The 14,989-nt window shown below is 43.0% G+C and overlaps 3 protein-coding genes across 3 annotated transcripts; 1 reads left to right on the top strand and 2 right to left on the bottom strand.

Moving 5' to 3' along the window:
- Positions 1-76: 76 nt before the first annotated feature.
- ddias (DNA damage-induced apoptosis suppressor) lies at positions 77-3,560 on the bottom strand. The gene is made up of 5 exons (XM_061276892.1): positions 3,146-3,560; positions 2,888-3,049; positions 2,645-2,753; positions 2,260-2,567; positions 77-1,849 (listed from the first exon to the last, which is right to left on the bottom strand). Exons 1-5 carry the CDS (start codon positions 3,265-3,267, stop codon positions 754-756), a joined length of 1,797 nt encoding a protein of 598 aa, XP_061132876.1. The 5' UTR covers positions 3,268-3,560; the 3' UTR covers positions 77-753.
- A 3,869-nt stretch (positions 3,561-7,429) lies between these two features.
- Positions 7,430-8,958, top strand: LOC133153269 (putative gonadotropin-releasing hormone II receptor). Its single transcript, XM_061277451.1, has 3 exons — positions 7,430-7,947; positions 8,088-8,292; positions 8,358-8,958. Exons 1-3 carry the CDS (start codon positions 7,444-7,446, stop codon positions 8,849-8,851), a joined length of 1,203 nt encoding a protein of 400 aa, XP_061133435.1. The 5' UTR covers positions 7,430-7,443; the 3' UTR covers positions 8,852-8,958.
- A 1,198-nt stretch (positions 8,959-10,156) lies between these two features.
- Positions 10,157-14,858, bottom strand: wdr93 (WD repeat domain 93). Its single transcript, XM_061276628.1, is given in 14 exon segments — positions 10,157-10,392; positions 10,469-10,664; positions 10,796-10,952; positions 11,032-11,092; positions 11,166-11,370; positions 12,305-12,610; positions 12,729-12,793; positions 12,856-12,925; positions 12,999-13,068; positions 13,199-13,263; positions 13,340-13,418; positions 13,491-13,555; positions 13,641-13,842; positions 13,976-14,858. Coding segments are annotated over 14 exon segments (1,722 nt in total). The 5' UTR covers positions 14,081-14,858; the 3' UTR covers positions 10,157-10,316.
- Positions 14,859-14,989: the final 131 nt, after the last annotated feature.

The following is a 14,989-nucleotide window of genomic DNA, read 5'->3' as shown; positions in this document are numbered from 1 at the left end:
CATTCCTCAGCTGTCTTGCTTTCTTTTTTTTTCAGTTACTTGACAGCAATCATTTCTAGTTAAAATACAGCACCAATATGTTGTTATACATTTATTCAATCTTTGTTGAATTACAATCATACAGGTTTTAAAATCTACTTTTAATTACGCAATATTGGCATAAAGTTATTATGTAGCATGTGATCATTCTCTCTCACGCGCGTGCACGCACACACAGCAGTTTCACTACCTTAAACATGTCTGAGCTGGATACGATAAAAAGTGCAGTGTGCATATAAATTAGGACACCCATCACGTCTGCCTCGCCCTTCTGAGGTTGGGAGTTTCAATCTCCTTTCCGTGTGTATGCCCGCAAAGATGAGGTCAAGTGATATAGAAGCTGGATGGATTGGTTCATGTTAGTTTTTGTCCCTACAACTACTGATATTGTTGCGGCTGGTCAACTGGGACCAAACATGTCTGCCCAGGTGGCCGAGCTGTCATATATGCATATGTCATATGCAGGAAAGCCCGTAACAATATACACCGACAATTGAAGATATGATTGGAACATTACATTTGATAATATATCTAATTTCCTTCTCAGTTTTAAAACATGTTACAGGATGATTGATGATGACCAAATTAGAAGCGGGCAAGCATTCCACAATGGATTGTGTTCAATTTCAGAGGTTCCACAGGGCTACCCTGTCTATTGCTAAAATCAGCTAGTGACCCTATCATTCAATTCAATGGAAGTGGGGACAGAAGTTTTCATACAGAGTCCGAGAACAAATCTCTGGACCAATCACAGGCTTCGTCTTTAAATAGGGAACCGTTAGCTGGCGTTTCTTTGATTGTGTGGTTCAATTGTGCGATTCCACCAAAGCCTGCTGCATCACACCGCTTTGTTACCACCAAATGCGATGGCATTTTTTCCCGAGAGCAATCATTTTCCACCTTGAGTTTAGCAGGAGTAGGAGGGACAATGACAAAGTCGTCCGCTGACCATCTCCGAGGCGTGTCACATTCACTTGCCGGCTTTCCGTTCCGAATCCCTCCCTGGATTGCCAGACGGTGCTTCTGGAATCGTCTTTTTGAGATGTTTTTAAGTCTCTGGGATGACAATGGATGTGGGGAAGAGGAGGATGGGCTAATTCTAACATTGGGAGTAGACTGAGAAGATGGAATAAAGTCAAGACATAAAGAATGATCCCAGTGTGTTATGTCTCGAGAAGGTGTTTTATGAGCTTCAGTGGCTGTTTTGACGCGCTTTTGACTCCTTGGCGGCTGCACGATTTCCTCGCATAGGTCCGCTGAGCTTAAACTAAAGAGGTCCAAAGAACAATTGTAGACACCTTCACCTTCTTCGTTGAGCGCTTTAGTGTTAGCGATGTCTGTTAAAATCCGGGACTTGCTTCCTGGCGCCTTTGTGGTATTGGTACGAGCAGAAATAGATTCATTAGGCAGGTTGTTGTCTTTTGTTGTGTCCAAATATTTATCTTGCTCGTTCAAAAACGCTGTCAGACTCTCCGAAAAAGGCAAATCTTCCCACACCAGTGAACGAGACAAAAGTGAATCTTCCGGCTGCCTGGAGGCCTGACATTCGGAGACCAGAGGATAATTCAACCGTGGAGGGATAGCAGGGGTCAAAAGCTTCAAGGAGGAATCGATAATATTTCTCGCTGGCGAGCAGAGAGAAAACGGCGGCGTGTCAAAAAAAGTGCATTGCTCTTTGGCAGTTGATTGGTTGTCATCAGATGTGCGGCAGTCTTTCTCTTCTTCCTCCTGCTCGGCGGATGAAGTAACAAGTCCCAGCGATTGTTGCCATGGCGGCGTGGGAGTGAGGCTGCCGTCGTGGTGCTGTGACCTGCGAGGGAGAACAAATGTGACTGCATTGACGTTTAGATTTGCATGAGGCACTCATGCAAATCAGTGTCAAAGAGCGGCGGGAGAGAGAATGTCGTTATGCGCTGAGAGTTTCGAGCGGTTTCAAGGGCATTCGAGCAAATGATGAAGTCTCATGAGACCGTACTTAATGTTCTGGTCAGAGAGCAGATCCACCAGGGGTGATCTAAGCAATCCAGCCCACCAAGCATTTACATGATAAAGAATCATGTAAAATGCATCTCTGAGACTAAATTAAGTGTGGAGGCTTTGCGCACGTTCCATATTAAAGACGATCTCACCCTACGTGGCAAGGGGGTTGTTACCAGCAAATTGCTTTTCAGCAGAATTTGACATGGGGCCACTCAAAAACAAGCATGGGTGATGCATTACCTATGCAGGGAGTGGGAAAAAAGACGGGATAGAGTGACGTTATTGAAGCTGCTGGCAGGAGAATCTTGAGGAATCCGTCGTGGCAATGTGGTCATGATCCCGCGGGATTTGTTGGAATCAATAGATTCCCGCTGAGGTTCGTCTGCTTTCCGAAGGAGGCACTGATAGCACCTGAGGACAGAGTGCCCTTCCAAGCCTGCGACTTTTGGGAAAATCAGCTGAGTGGCGGTAAACTGGGGCATGTCCTTGCCACCAGAAGCACCTGGATTACGATCTCCTAACCATGGGGAACTTTGTGAATCTGTGACCTGCAAGGCACAGAGAAAAGGGGCAGTGTCAGAAACATATCACAATGACATGATTTAATATAAGGCTTCAAACTCACTTTTATCCCAAAGACAAGATGTCTGCCAATAAAACAGTCCTCGACGGCCCTGGCAAGCAATTTGGATCCGGTTGATGCCTCGGACGGTCCATCCGAGTTCTCCAACACTCTATCAATTCACAAATGAATACCAGACTATCCAATACACTTGTACAGCAGTTGAGAATATTAAAATGATGCTCCGAATATTGATGAGGCCCACAGATCATCATATTCTTCTACCACAGTCTGACGTCTTCTCACCTTTGAAATTGAGTTGCGGGGATGCCAAAGAATGGGTTCAGACAGCTGCCAAACACAGTAACTCCAAATATACTTGTGTCCCTGGTCACCAACACTGAAAGACGATATCTGTACTCCAGATGATACCTTTCACAATTATAGGCACACCTGGAACATCTGGATCTTTAAACAAAAAAACACAGAGGGACATTTTAGAATTATGGAAAATGATTCCTCTCAAGAGCAAAACATGGTTAGTGTTTGTTTTCATTCTCCTACCTCGTCGTGTTACGTGGCTCCACATCCATTCTGCAGAAGCAGTTCTTGCAGCACGGATAAAACACACAAGGATCTTGTAACGACAGCACGGTACAGTCCACCAGAGCTCGTCGAACAGACATTTTGTCCACTGGCGGTGAAGTTTACAGCAGAGTGCTGCAGAAACTCTCGGCTAACAGCTAACATGCTAACGTCAAAGGGCGAACTCCCTCAATATTTCCCCTTACAATAATTCACCGTTGTCACGTCTTATTTAAAAAGCCACAACCCCCCAAAAAGAGGAAAATCTTTTTAAAACAACCTCGTAAAAAAACAACAACAACAGTTTTCAAAAAGTTCATCCAATCGTTCTCGAGTAGTTCAAGTTTTCTTCTTCGTGTTCGACGCGCATGCAGATACCGGTAGTGCCTGCTTGTCTGCTGCCCCCTAACGGATCTTATCGGTAACGCGTCAGTCCACTGTTTGTGCGTTAACTTCTTTCTGTTGAATAAATTAGAGTATATTTATAGTTATATATTATTTAACTACTGAGATCAGCACATTGCTGCTGTTGGGCAAAATCCTTGCATCTCCCAAAAACATTATGGTTGTTGTTGAGCAGAACCACTTTGTCAAAGAGGTCAAGTTATTCTCAACACGTTATATAGATTGGTCAGTAATTTGTAAAAAAATGATGACCCCACATTTAAAATGACCAGTACTATCGATTTGGGGAAAATGAAATAATATATATGATAATATATAATAAGCATATACCACATTGAAACAGTGACAGGCTTCTTTATGATGACCAATATTCCAAGAAACCAGGACTTAAGATAGGCTTTTGCAAACTAGAACATTTATAAGCCCTAATTTCCCTTTGAGCTATTTCGGGAATCTTTCAAATAGCAAATCTGGCCTCTTTTATAACAGTCGGATTGATTGTGAGTCATTATCGTTCCATTAGCCCTAATTAGATAATATATGCTGGATTATTATCTTGCTTGTTTCTGATGGCACCTGCAACCAATGCAGTAAAAAAACATGCAGCTGCACGATTCCTCAAATATCATTTGAATAGTGTTGTGACTTTATGCTCTGATACACTGTTGTAGTGTTGTCACTAACCGTGGGTTGCTTACTGGTTGTTTCACCAATAATATAACATTATAACACTTCACGATAAACACAAAACATCCACACTTTAACAACATCACTTTGTCATTCAGTGTACCTGGCAGGGCGCCTAACTGCTCTGCCACTCCTGGTATAGCATGTGGGCATGCTGTCCACAGGCACAGGACAAGGGTTGCGTGGTACCGGTTCCAGTGGTGGTGAGTCCACTGTTGCAGTAGCCTGAGTATGTTGAAACTCAGAGTCCAAATGTTCATCAGGGTGAGAGTCTTTGAACAGGCTTGGGTGTATCTTTCTCAGATGTCGCCTGTTCCTCCTGCGTGTCCTCCCTGCCGGTGTCTGTACAGTGTAGGAGCGTGGTTCATCTCGCTGCCTGATGACAACCGCTGGCTCCCAGCCGCGTCGCGTCTGCATGTGCACCGTGTCTCCTGGGGTCAGCACTGGCAGTTGCTTTGCACGCTGGTCGTAGTGTTGCTTTTGCCGGGACTGCAAGTCCTGTATTCTTTCGAGAATATGCTGTGGGGATGACTGTTTCAGCACAGCACTGGAACATGGAAGTGTGCTGCGCAGGACTCTACCCATCAACATTTGTGCAGGTGTCAGGTTTAGTCCTGTCACCGGTGTGTTTCTCAGCGACAGCAACACTAGATGTGGGTCAGTGCCAGTCTGCACTGCTTTCTTCAGCGCGTGTTTTACCGTCTTTATGGCCCGCTCCGCCATTCCATTTGAAGAGGGAAAACCTGGGCTGGAGTGTGTGAGCTTGAACTCCCATGAAGCTGCAAATGACTGCATCTCATAGCTGGGGAACGGGACATGATCACTCACTACCTCCTTAGGTATCCCACTTCTGACACCATGTTGTGGCTTTATGCTCTGATACACTGTTGTAGTGTTGTCACTAACCGTGGGTTGCTTACTGGTTGTTTCACCAATAATACACGGAGGCAAGGATGCAGTACAAGTCGCTCTTTTACTGCCCGCTCAGTCAACATCTCCCCGACTCTCAATACAGACAGACCACCCAGTCGAGCACCGAGTGCTCGATTCCAATCTACCACAAATAGCTTGTTTTCCATGCCGCAATCTCCAGCCATTGCTCGCTATCACTGACTTCGTTGTTCACGTTCTTAATCCTTTAGTTCTGCCCGAGTAGTACGGCTAATGCAACATGAAGCCAAAGGCGAGGCGATGTGATGTAGCCTCTCAATGGCAATTAGCTAATGGCCTTGCCCGTTGCATCGACCCTAGATGCTATCGGTCAATGTGGCTATGTCATGTGAATTAGTAGTAATACAAGTGCCAAGGGAAGAAAAAGTATTCAGGGATGGAGTAATTATTAGGTAAACATGGACAATTGCCCAACAATCTCTTAAAAACGGATCCATAAAAAATTCTCTAATTTAAATGAACTGTTTTAGTCTTAATTCACACGCTATCTGACAAAGAAAAATGACGCATAAGCGGAGTCATGCTAGAAATTGTATTCTAATTATAGTCTAATTAGATAGTCTCATATTGCTGTACTATATATAATTACTAATGAGATTGTTTAAATGTAGCATGCAAAACGGAGTGCCACTGCCTGGTTTGGGCCCTAAGGAAACAATTAAAAGCATGATAACGTTAATGCCGTGAAGAGCTTTGACTCAGTGAGGAAATGGAACGAACCGCATTCCCGACTAATGGGCAAACACGACGTTCTGTGTATGACGACTGTGTGTGAGTCAGTGGGTAAATGGATGAAGATGCGATCTAGGACAATGTGGATGACGATGCTGTTAAAGCCAATTCGGAGATTTGTTGCTTAGCACGTAATGATGGAAGACAAGAATTATGTATTACTAAATTGCGGAGCTATGGTGTGAAACTATTTCAGCTTTCCTGAATTTGTGGCTGTGGCTACAATGGCGCAGAGTGACACACTTATAGTGTGGCTCCAATTTATAGGAACCAGAGAATCTTACAAATGTCTGTCAGCTAATTATTCCTCCACCATACTGCCCGCCTACAAAACATCATTACAATACAAGTGACCTTTTCATCTGGATGAGCGCATCAGGTCGTTCCTTTCGTGACCTTTGCGAAACCACATGTTGCCATGAGCCTCCCGTTCATCACGACAAGAGAAACAGAACAGCTCAAACCGTATCAAATGTGATACGGCTTCTATTGAAAGGGAGGTATGATGACAAGATAATACCTGTTTTGGGTCAGCCTGTTCCTTGACCAGCTCCTATGAATGCACCTAGCGAAATTAATCCAGTTGGACACATCCGGGAATAACTGGCATACGTGCAAGGAGATAAAGCTGATCATAACAATAATAATAATAATAATAATAATCATGTTAAGGTATGACAGGCAGAATTAAAATCTGTTCACAATCAATTGTTTATTATTGCACATTTACCAGCTTTATTTTCAATGTAGTAATAAAAATGGACAGTACTGCACAATTTCTATTTCAGTATGTTTAGAGGTAAGGCCACACCTATGCTCTTCCCTCATTGGCACCCAGGCTGCATTTGGGAGGGTGAGCATGTATGCGTGCGTGCATTCAAAGAGGAGCGCTTCATACTGAACTCGACTCTTGTTTGTAGGCTGCGTTTATTGCAGTTTTTTTCTCACGCTCTTTTTTTGCAATTATGCATGGAAGCACATTTCTACACAGCGAGTAAGTACAGTTTCTTGTGAATTTCCACTGAAGCTGAGAAATTATTTGGGATAAAATATCAGACCATTGTATCACTTGATTAATGCATGCAATTTACTTTATTGTACGTTTATTGTGAATTTAGTAGGACAAAATCAGATGCTATTTGTGCAGTGTAGTACAAATGTACATGTTTTCAACTCTATAGTAATTAACAGGAGAATTTTGGTTGGCTTCTCCAAAAACAGCAGTTTCTGACCAAAAAGCGGAGAAAACAAGACATTTTATGAAAATAGAACTGTGACTTACTTAATTACTGATTAGATACTTTAAAGACTTAGTTACTTTACAAGTAATCTGTAACTTAAGTTACATTTAAAGCTAAGTAGCTGTGACAAAACTGTACATTAGTTTGGAATTACTGATGCACATGACTTGAGATGTTGACATTAAGCTTGTAAAAGGATCTGCGGGTGACTCACCCATCATTTCTTCTTCTGGTTGTGTAGAATGCGTCCTCCTCAAGAAAATGAGTGCTAGTATGTACCAAGTATCTACCGAGCTCCAGCCCGCTAACGTCACCTGCAACGTGTCGTCGCCATGCCTGGAGCTGCCCACCTTCAGCACTGCCGCCAAAGTCCGGGTGATCGTCACCTTCATCTTGTGCGGCGTGTCGGCCTTCTGCAACCTCGCCGTGCTGCGTGTAGCCTACGTGGACGGAAAGCGCAAATCCCACGTTCGGGTTCTGATAGTCAACCTGACGCTAGCTGACCTCCTGGTGACGTTCGTGGTGATGCCCGTGGATGCGGCGTGGAACATCACGGTGCAGTGGCTGGCGGGTGATTTTGCCTGCAGGCTCCTGATGTTCCTCAAGCTTCTGGCCATGTACTCGGGTGCTTTCGTCACCGTGGTGATCAGCCTGGACCGCCAGTCGGCTATTCTCAACCCGCTGGCCATCAACGAGGCCCGGAAGAGGAACAAGTTCATGCTGGTGGTTGCGTGGACCATGAGCGTTTTGCTCTCCATCCCTCAGGTCAGCTCACTTAAAATCAAAAATACGTTTAAAGACATACAAACTCTGAATAAAATTTTGATCATTTTAAAATACCAAACACAAGAGCAGCTGCCGAAGATGAAGATTCAGTACATTCAAATCTTAATGTTCCAACTTAGCTGTTCCTGTTCCACAACGTGACCATCAAGTATCCCGGGGACTTCACGCAGTGCACCACACGAGGAAATTTTGGGAGCCATTGGCACGAGACAGCGTACAACATGTTCACTTTCTTCTGCCTCTTCTTGCTGCCCCTGGCTATCATGATCACGTGTTACACCAGGATCTTCGCTGAGATCTCCAAGCGCCTGAAAAGGGACAACGGTGAGTTTTATTGTTATTAATATATGCGTGTATTTTTGATGACCTTTGTTGACTTCTCCTAAAAGCTTTCTCCACTGAGGTCCAATTGCGCTGCTCCAAGAACAACATCCCCAGAGCTCGGATGAGGACTCTAAAGATGAGCGTGGTGATCGTGTCTTCCTTCATCGTCTGCTGGACTCCTTATTACCTGCTTGGCCTGTGGTACTGGTTCTTCCCTGATGACCTGGAAGGGAAGGTCTCCCACTCGCTCACCCACCTCCTGTTCATCTTCGGGCTCGTCAACGCCTGCCTGGACCCGCTCATCTACGGCCTGTTTAGCATTCGCTTCCGCAAGGGTCCCCTCCGCAAGTCCCACTGCAGTTCACGAGCGGCCACGGACACCAATACGGTTATAACGGGATCTTTTGCCAGCTCCCCAAATGTTGTTATGCTGAAACAAGAGGCGAGTTCCGGTAGCCAGGAGACCTCCCCGATGTGTGATAGCGGGACGCCGGGGACCGACAACCGCTTCCTGACAACAAGCAACATAGTACACAAAGATCTGGAGAGCATCATATGAAGGGAATACAAATGGGACAATTGGGTTGGCTGATATTAGTTTTTATTTGTATATATTTACATGTATAGACAATTGTAACACACAAAGCAAAGTCCATACAGGGATGCTTAGTTGTGTTTGGTTTGGATTGTATATCTCAGTGAAGAGAGAAAAATGACATTTTGACTTGTCGAGTAATAGGTCTCCAAATTGTTTTGCATTGTTTTGTATTTGTGTGTACAGTGTTAGTTGATCCTACCATTTTTGGAGGTCTCGATATGAAGCCTTTTTAAATTAAAATTATACATTAAAAAAAAGAACAATTGGACAAGTATAAAAAGAAATGTTTTGGATGGAATTGTTCCGGGAAAAAAAGTATTTACATTGAAAAAAAACTTTGGGGGAAAACAAGCTGTCTGGGCAAAAAAAGAAAAAGTAAAAAATCTCATTCTTATTTCAAAAGCAAATCCCTCCACTGTGTTTTGAATATCCAAGTCGTTAAAAGTTTTGTTGGCCATACCAGCCACATTGCAGAAAAACAGACTTAATTAACCACATTTTTTTTTCTTTTTCAAGTTAGTTGCAAATGATCTGTTTCCCTGCTTCCCAAAAATGTAAGTTATGATTAAAAGTGTTCACTGTGACTCGGGTGTCCCTTTTGGGTACAAAACAAGCACACTTGTGAGAAAGCGAAGCGCTGTGTTTCGTGGTACGCTACACAAAGATGCACAAAGACAGGATGTCGGCATGCCTCATCTTCAAAGAATCGGCTCTAATGGCTCCTCCAGGGGATTATCAGTGCTGAGTCGATGACCAAATGACAAAGGCCATCTTACCCCCCCGGAATGTACAGAGATAGCTAGAATAAGTCCAGCTGTATCCTAAATTAGAAGCGGACTAAAATCACATCCACATGGAATTTATTTTTTTTATCCCATATACTCCATGTTCAGCACCATACATAAAAGATGAGCTGCATTATTCAAACACACAACAACATCTCTTATACAATTTATGAAGAGGAATTCAAGGTCAGGGGGCTTTCATGAAATCTTCCAGTATGGCATGGAACGATTTTCATGTGCGATGCAAAACGGTGGGTTATCACGATCCACACGTCATGCTGACACACGTTTAATTCTTTTTCAGAGGTAATCAAAATCTGATTCCACCATTGTGCTATCGCATAAAATGAATGAGCCAATTGATTTATCTTTATTATGTTTTTCAATTTAGATATGATAATACAGAGCTCAATTTCTTTTTCTTAACTTTTTTTTTACGGTCTGAATCGGACTAGTAGTACGGGATCACAATTCGTTTTAATAGGGAAAATTGACTTGATGAGCAGTATAAGTCAACTGATTTGCAAGCTTGGTCCCAGAACAAATTTCAAATAATAAGTCAAAGTACAACTGAGTGTCTTATTTTTCGTGAAAATGTTACCTCTGCATAAAATAGAAATGAGTCTTTGTCCATGATGCTTTTACGTGGTGGTAGCACACCGCAGTCGCTTCCAAGTCTGCGTAATAGCTTTGTGCCTCTCATCCATTGACAGAGTTCTGAAAATGAAAACAGAAGAAATGTGCCATCTAAAAATTGCATTTTAACACTCAATTGAGATAAAACGATTCAAACCTTTGCTCAAGATACAAGTTGCAGGCAGCCTCCCCGATTAATACGTTGCTTTCTTGTTGCCATGGAGATTCTGGATGCGAAACAACGTACGGCTTGATGGCGTCATGCTCGTCGAAACGCAACATGAGCAGACTGTGGCTCTGACTCTGAGTTGGATCATCTAGAGATGAAACGCTGGAGGTGGGCTCCTGGTCGGCTGGAGGGGACGCACAGACCTTAATCACATCAGTGATACTGTGACATCATAGAAAAGTCCATTTATTCCAGGAGTTCAATAAAAAAAAAAAAGGACTATGCATGGAAGCAACAATCCCCCAGTATTTGTACCTCGAATGAAGAGAATGCGTTGATTGATATTCAGCGAATAGATGGGATTGGACGGACTCGCCAGCTGATGGTGAGCAGGAAAGCTCAAGACGCACACCGTGGCTCGGTTGACGACATCTTGCAGGAACATTTCTCCATTTCGGCACACCACCAACGACTTTCCCAGAAACCCACAAGGAAAACAGAATTTGCGAGACGTATTTAACATGCCTGCTTTCAATAAACTATTTTCCTACCAAGCCCTGCAGGAATGGTACCGATGCAATGACAGTGGGCTGGTCACCGCTGTCTTTCGGCCTGTGCGTGAAATAAGACAAATTGAAATGTGTGTTAACCCCGCAATGTTCTAATAGTTGACACCCGAGGTAACCTTGGCGAGAGCTGCCCAGTGTTGGTTGCCGCTCCTTGGCTCGCGCTTACGACGTGAACGGCGCCGCTCTCGTAAAGCGTCACGAGGTGAACTTCACCCGCCGTTAAAGTCGGGGTAGTATCGGAGCACGCAGGCCAGTATTCCACAAAGTGCAGCCTGAGTAAAGCGCCCTCTGATGATACTCTTGAGATAGACAACGGAGAGCCTGAGGGGGGGAAAAAAAAATAGGAGTTGAAGGTAATAATAAGCTGACGGATGTTTGTAAGCTTGGCAGTCATTCAAATGCTTTTGAGCCTCATTATAGTGTTTTGGCTCCTCTGAGGAAAATGCTAAATATATCTTTCATCGGGTCACGCAAGAGTAAAGCGTGCAGCTGCGGAATAGAGCTGCAGGGGGTTTCTTTCAGATGTCACAGCAGCTGGCTCGCAAAATCATGCTGTTTTCGTTTACCTTTTCTGCCAAAGTGAAATTTGAAGCTCATGCTTGTGAGACTTAAGTCCAAGGTGCGCGCGTGCAACAGACGCTTCATTTGGTACAGTAAATACTTGATTCTGAGGTTTGAAGATTTTACAGGCAAAGGCAAAAAAAAGATTAAAATCAATGATATTTTTGAGAAAAAGACAAAAAGGATTTCATTTGAAGGAAAAGCGACTTAATGCAGATCTTTGTCAGACTGCCGATTGGTTTGAAAAAGCAAATAGCGCTCGAGCCTGCTGAGCGTCTGACACAAAAGCAACAAAAGAGACTTGGCAGGAGTCACAAAATCCCTTGTACATAATCTTTTCAATCATCTCCTCCGTTGACTCTTCTAACAACTTCTATGATATCTTTACTGGCACATGTCCCCTGGGTTTACAAGACAAAATGTCTTTCAGAGGAGAGATGTTTTATGAGATGTGATAGCGTACTGGCAGAGGCAAAGATAAAACAACTTTGGATTCTTCCTTGAAAATTCTTTTGTTTCCAAGGAGGGCCTCAGGATACAAATGAAAAATAGTACAAGTGTATAGTCTGGTTCTGGTAGGATCAAAATCCAAATAGTTGGAGATTTGGTGTGTCATACGAATCCTGACTAAAGCTACTGAAGTGATTAAAAAATACAAATCTATTGATTTTTTTTTTCTGTTCGACATACTCACCAGACAGCCTGTCCCAGACACACAGCAAATCATTGCTGAGGCCGAGCGCAATGAAACGAGTGCACCTACTGACGGCGGAGCAGATGATTTCCGCCCAGTTGGGCCACAGCACCAACGGTGGCGGTTCGGGATCTTCTCCGAAACAAGTCCAAAATGTTAGCGATGGACCTTTATGGTTTTTGTTTGGAAATTCAAGATGGATTCAAGATCTGCATTGACCGTGTTTGGCTTTTGCTGTTTTGGATAGCATCAGGTAGAGAAGATTGTAACTTCCGGTCCACCAAAAACACAGAGAAAGTGGGGATCCTATGAGATGGATGGGAGGGAATAGGAAAGGAGGGAACATCGAGTAGAAGTTAAAACGTAGTAGTCAACTGATATGATCCAATAGGATGTCTTGAAAAAAAAGATTACAATGTCAAACCTGGCTTTGCTTTTGTCTTTTCATCAGAGTGACCACAGCGCAGAAGGAAATGTGTAGTGCAGTGTCTGGAAAAGATTCTGCGAGATTAGCAACGGCCTCTCTCAACCTCCTTCAGGGGTTGTTTTACCTCGGTGGCTCATTTGTTTCATCCAAAACTAAAAAGTAAGACAAGAAGTTGGGGACCTCTGTGGCGTTTGCTGCAAAACGACAAAAGCATGCTGGGTTATTTCTCCTCATTCAATAATATTTTACCGTCTGATAGAATACTACCTGTTGATGCGTTGACTCGATTCACCCGGACAGCAGGAGACCATTTCAGGTTTGCTGAAATTTTGGGATCCTGTAAATAAAACACAGTTATGATTCAAATTGGGCCTTCCCGCATAAAAAATATGAAATATTGAACATGTGTAAATAATGTGATAGTAAACATAATATTCTATTTACAATACCAAACTATACTATACTACCTTTAACTCTCTCAGCCAGTCATGTACGGGAAAATAATAGATTTCAAGCCAAATTTCATTGTTGCCTGCAAGGAGATATTGAATTTTGAGTTTAAATATGAAGTCTGAATCACTTAAAATGAAAATGGTAAAACAACTTACACCTCATTATAATAGAGCCATATTCACTTCCTTTGGATAGTTCGAAATGTAAGCAAACACTCCTCTTGTTGATATCATCCTGACGTAAGGAAAAAATAATTGTACACATTCTATATGAACGTATCCACTGCGCTGTTTTTACAAAACTCACCAGCATGTTAATAACACTAAAGGAATAAATGCCTTCTAAATTATACAAAAAGACTCGGGCGACACCTGGGGAGACACCGATTTCACAATTCAACTTTTGCTTGGCCTAAAGGTCATCTAATGAAATCAAGGCCAAGCGCATGGGACCAACCCATGTCATCAATCGTAGCCAGCAGATATGCTTTTTCACTGGCACAGGTCATGTGGATGGAAGTCATCTCGACTCTCTCCTGCAACCATTCTGCCTCACGGCTAAGCGTACTCGCAGACCACAGCGAAAAGCCACCGGAATGACCCAGGCTGAGGTATGCGCTGTCATCTGAGCACGCCAGGCAATTCGTGTTCTCTGGAAGCTGCAAGATGACATAGATAGCATGCAACACAAAGAAATAACTGGAAAAACATAGCTCTGGGAATATAGTATAAGATTTTAAAATTTGCACTATAAAAAAAAAGAAAAGAAAAACACTGTCATGTAGTGCTTACCTGTGCGGCATTTGTCAGGTGAATCGTGGCTGGTTTCTTTATGAATTTTCTCGCACTGCTAGAAGCCGTCGTTTCTGACTCAGTCGAACTTTTTTCGTCACTCATTGCCACCCCTAAACAAAATCCATACAACTAAGACTTCTCATAGCTATTAAATTGCATGGGCTAAAGCTAATTGAGAAAAACAAAAGCCGGCACGATTCGTAGCAAAACATCTTTAATTGCTTCGCCAGCTTGCTAATAAACGGCTTGTGTACTTACGAATTTGTATCTTCTTAAAACAACTTAGAAAAGTGTAGTGCAACGAATTGAAGCTTAGAAAACTCCCGAACACATCGTAACGTACAAAACTAAACGTCAAACTTAGCTTGTACCCGTCGTCATGACAACGGCTGTCTCCATGGAAACGATGCACTGAAGAAATGTCGCGAGAGTTGAGAGCGGGAACAAGCTGCGGATTAGATGCACCATCTCTTTTGGATCCCTTCGATAGTTAATGTAAAAGTACATTTGGGGTTATTGTTGACTTTCTTTTTTAATTGAACTTTTGACATTTTACATTTTCAACAATATTCTAATTTATTGAGATGCACTGTATGGTGTGATGTGTGAAACACTGGTCAGACACTCCCTTTATTATTCCACACCGGTGCTCCAAAAGCAGAATTCCCACCTCAAGTCTGTGTTAGTGCCGTTTATGGTAGAACCGGAGATGTAGGCAATGTAAAAGGGGACTAGTCACTTTGAGTTACATAAGCTCGCCCTCTCAGTTCTTCGCAAATATCATGTGATTTATAATCTACACACGCCTGCAAGAGGACGGATGGTCTTAAAATACATTAGCAGATCAGGGAAAAATACTTTGTTCCACATCATTGGATGGAGGTTTAATCAGGACGCCTGAGATATTCCACCAGCAGTCAATTATGTGAAAGTGCGCTCCCTAGCATTTAATCCGGCCCTGCCATGCCTTTCTACAAATTAAACCCCAGAAGGGAAATAATAAAATGACAA

This window comes from Syngnathus typhle, linkage group LG4, assembly GCF_033458585.1.
Source record: "Syngnathus typhle isolate RoL2023-S1 ecotype Sweden linkage group LG4, RoL_Styp_1.0, whole genome shotgun sequence".
In the NCBI taxonomy this organism is placed as follows: domain Eukaryota; kingdom Metazoa; phylum Chordata; class Actinopteri; order Syngnathiformes; family Syngnathidae; genus Syngnathus; species Syngnathus typhle.
The sequence above is the reverse complement of the archived record's forward strand: the minus strand, read 5'-3'. Positions and strand labels throughout refer to the sequence as shown.

What these genes read in the sequence shown, in the direction of transcription:
- ddias (XM_061276892.1), bottom strand. Translation starts at nt 3,267, where the DNA reads ATGTCTGTTCGACGAGCTCTGGTGGACTGTACCGTGCTGTCGTTACAA. An exon ending in GAGCCACGTAACACGACGAG is followed by an intron (nt 3,050 to 3,145) that starts GTAGGAGAATGA and finishes TTTTGTTTAAAG; the next exon opens with ATCCAGATGTTCCAGGTGTG. An exon ending in ATCTTGTCTTTGGGATAAAA is followed by an intron (nt 2,568 to 2,644) that starts GTGAGTTTGAAG and finishes TGTGCCTTGCAG; the next exon opens with GTCACAGATTCACAAAGTTC.
- LOC133153269 (XM_061277451.1), top strand. Translation starts at nt 7,444, where the DNA reads ATGAGTGCTAGTATGTACCAAGTATCTACCGAGCTCCAGCCCGCTAAC. An exon ending in TTTTGCTCTCCATCCCTCAG is followed by an intron (nt 7,948 to 8,087) that starts GTCAGCTCACTT and finishes GTTCCAACTTAG; the next exon opens with CTGTTCCTGTTCCACAACGT. An exon ending in GCGCCTGAAAAGGGACAACG is followed by an intron (nt 8,293 to 8,357) that starts GTGAGTTTTATT and finishes TTCTCCTAAAAG; the next exon opens with CTTTCTCCACTGAGGTCCAA.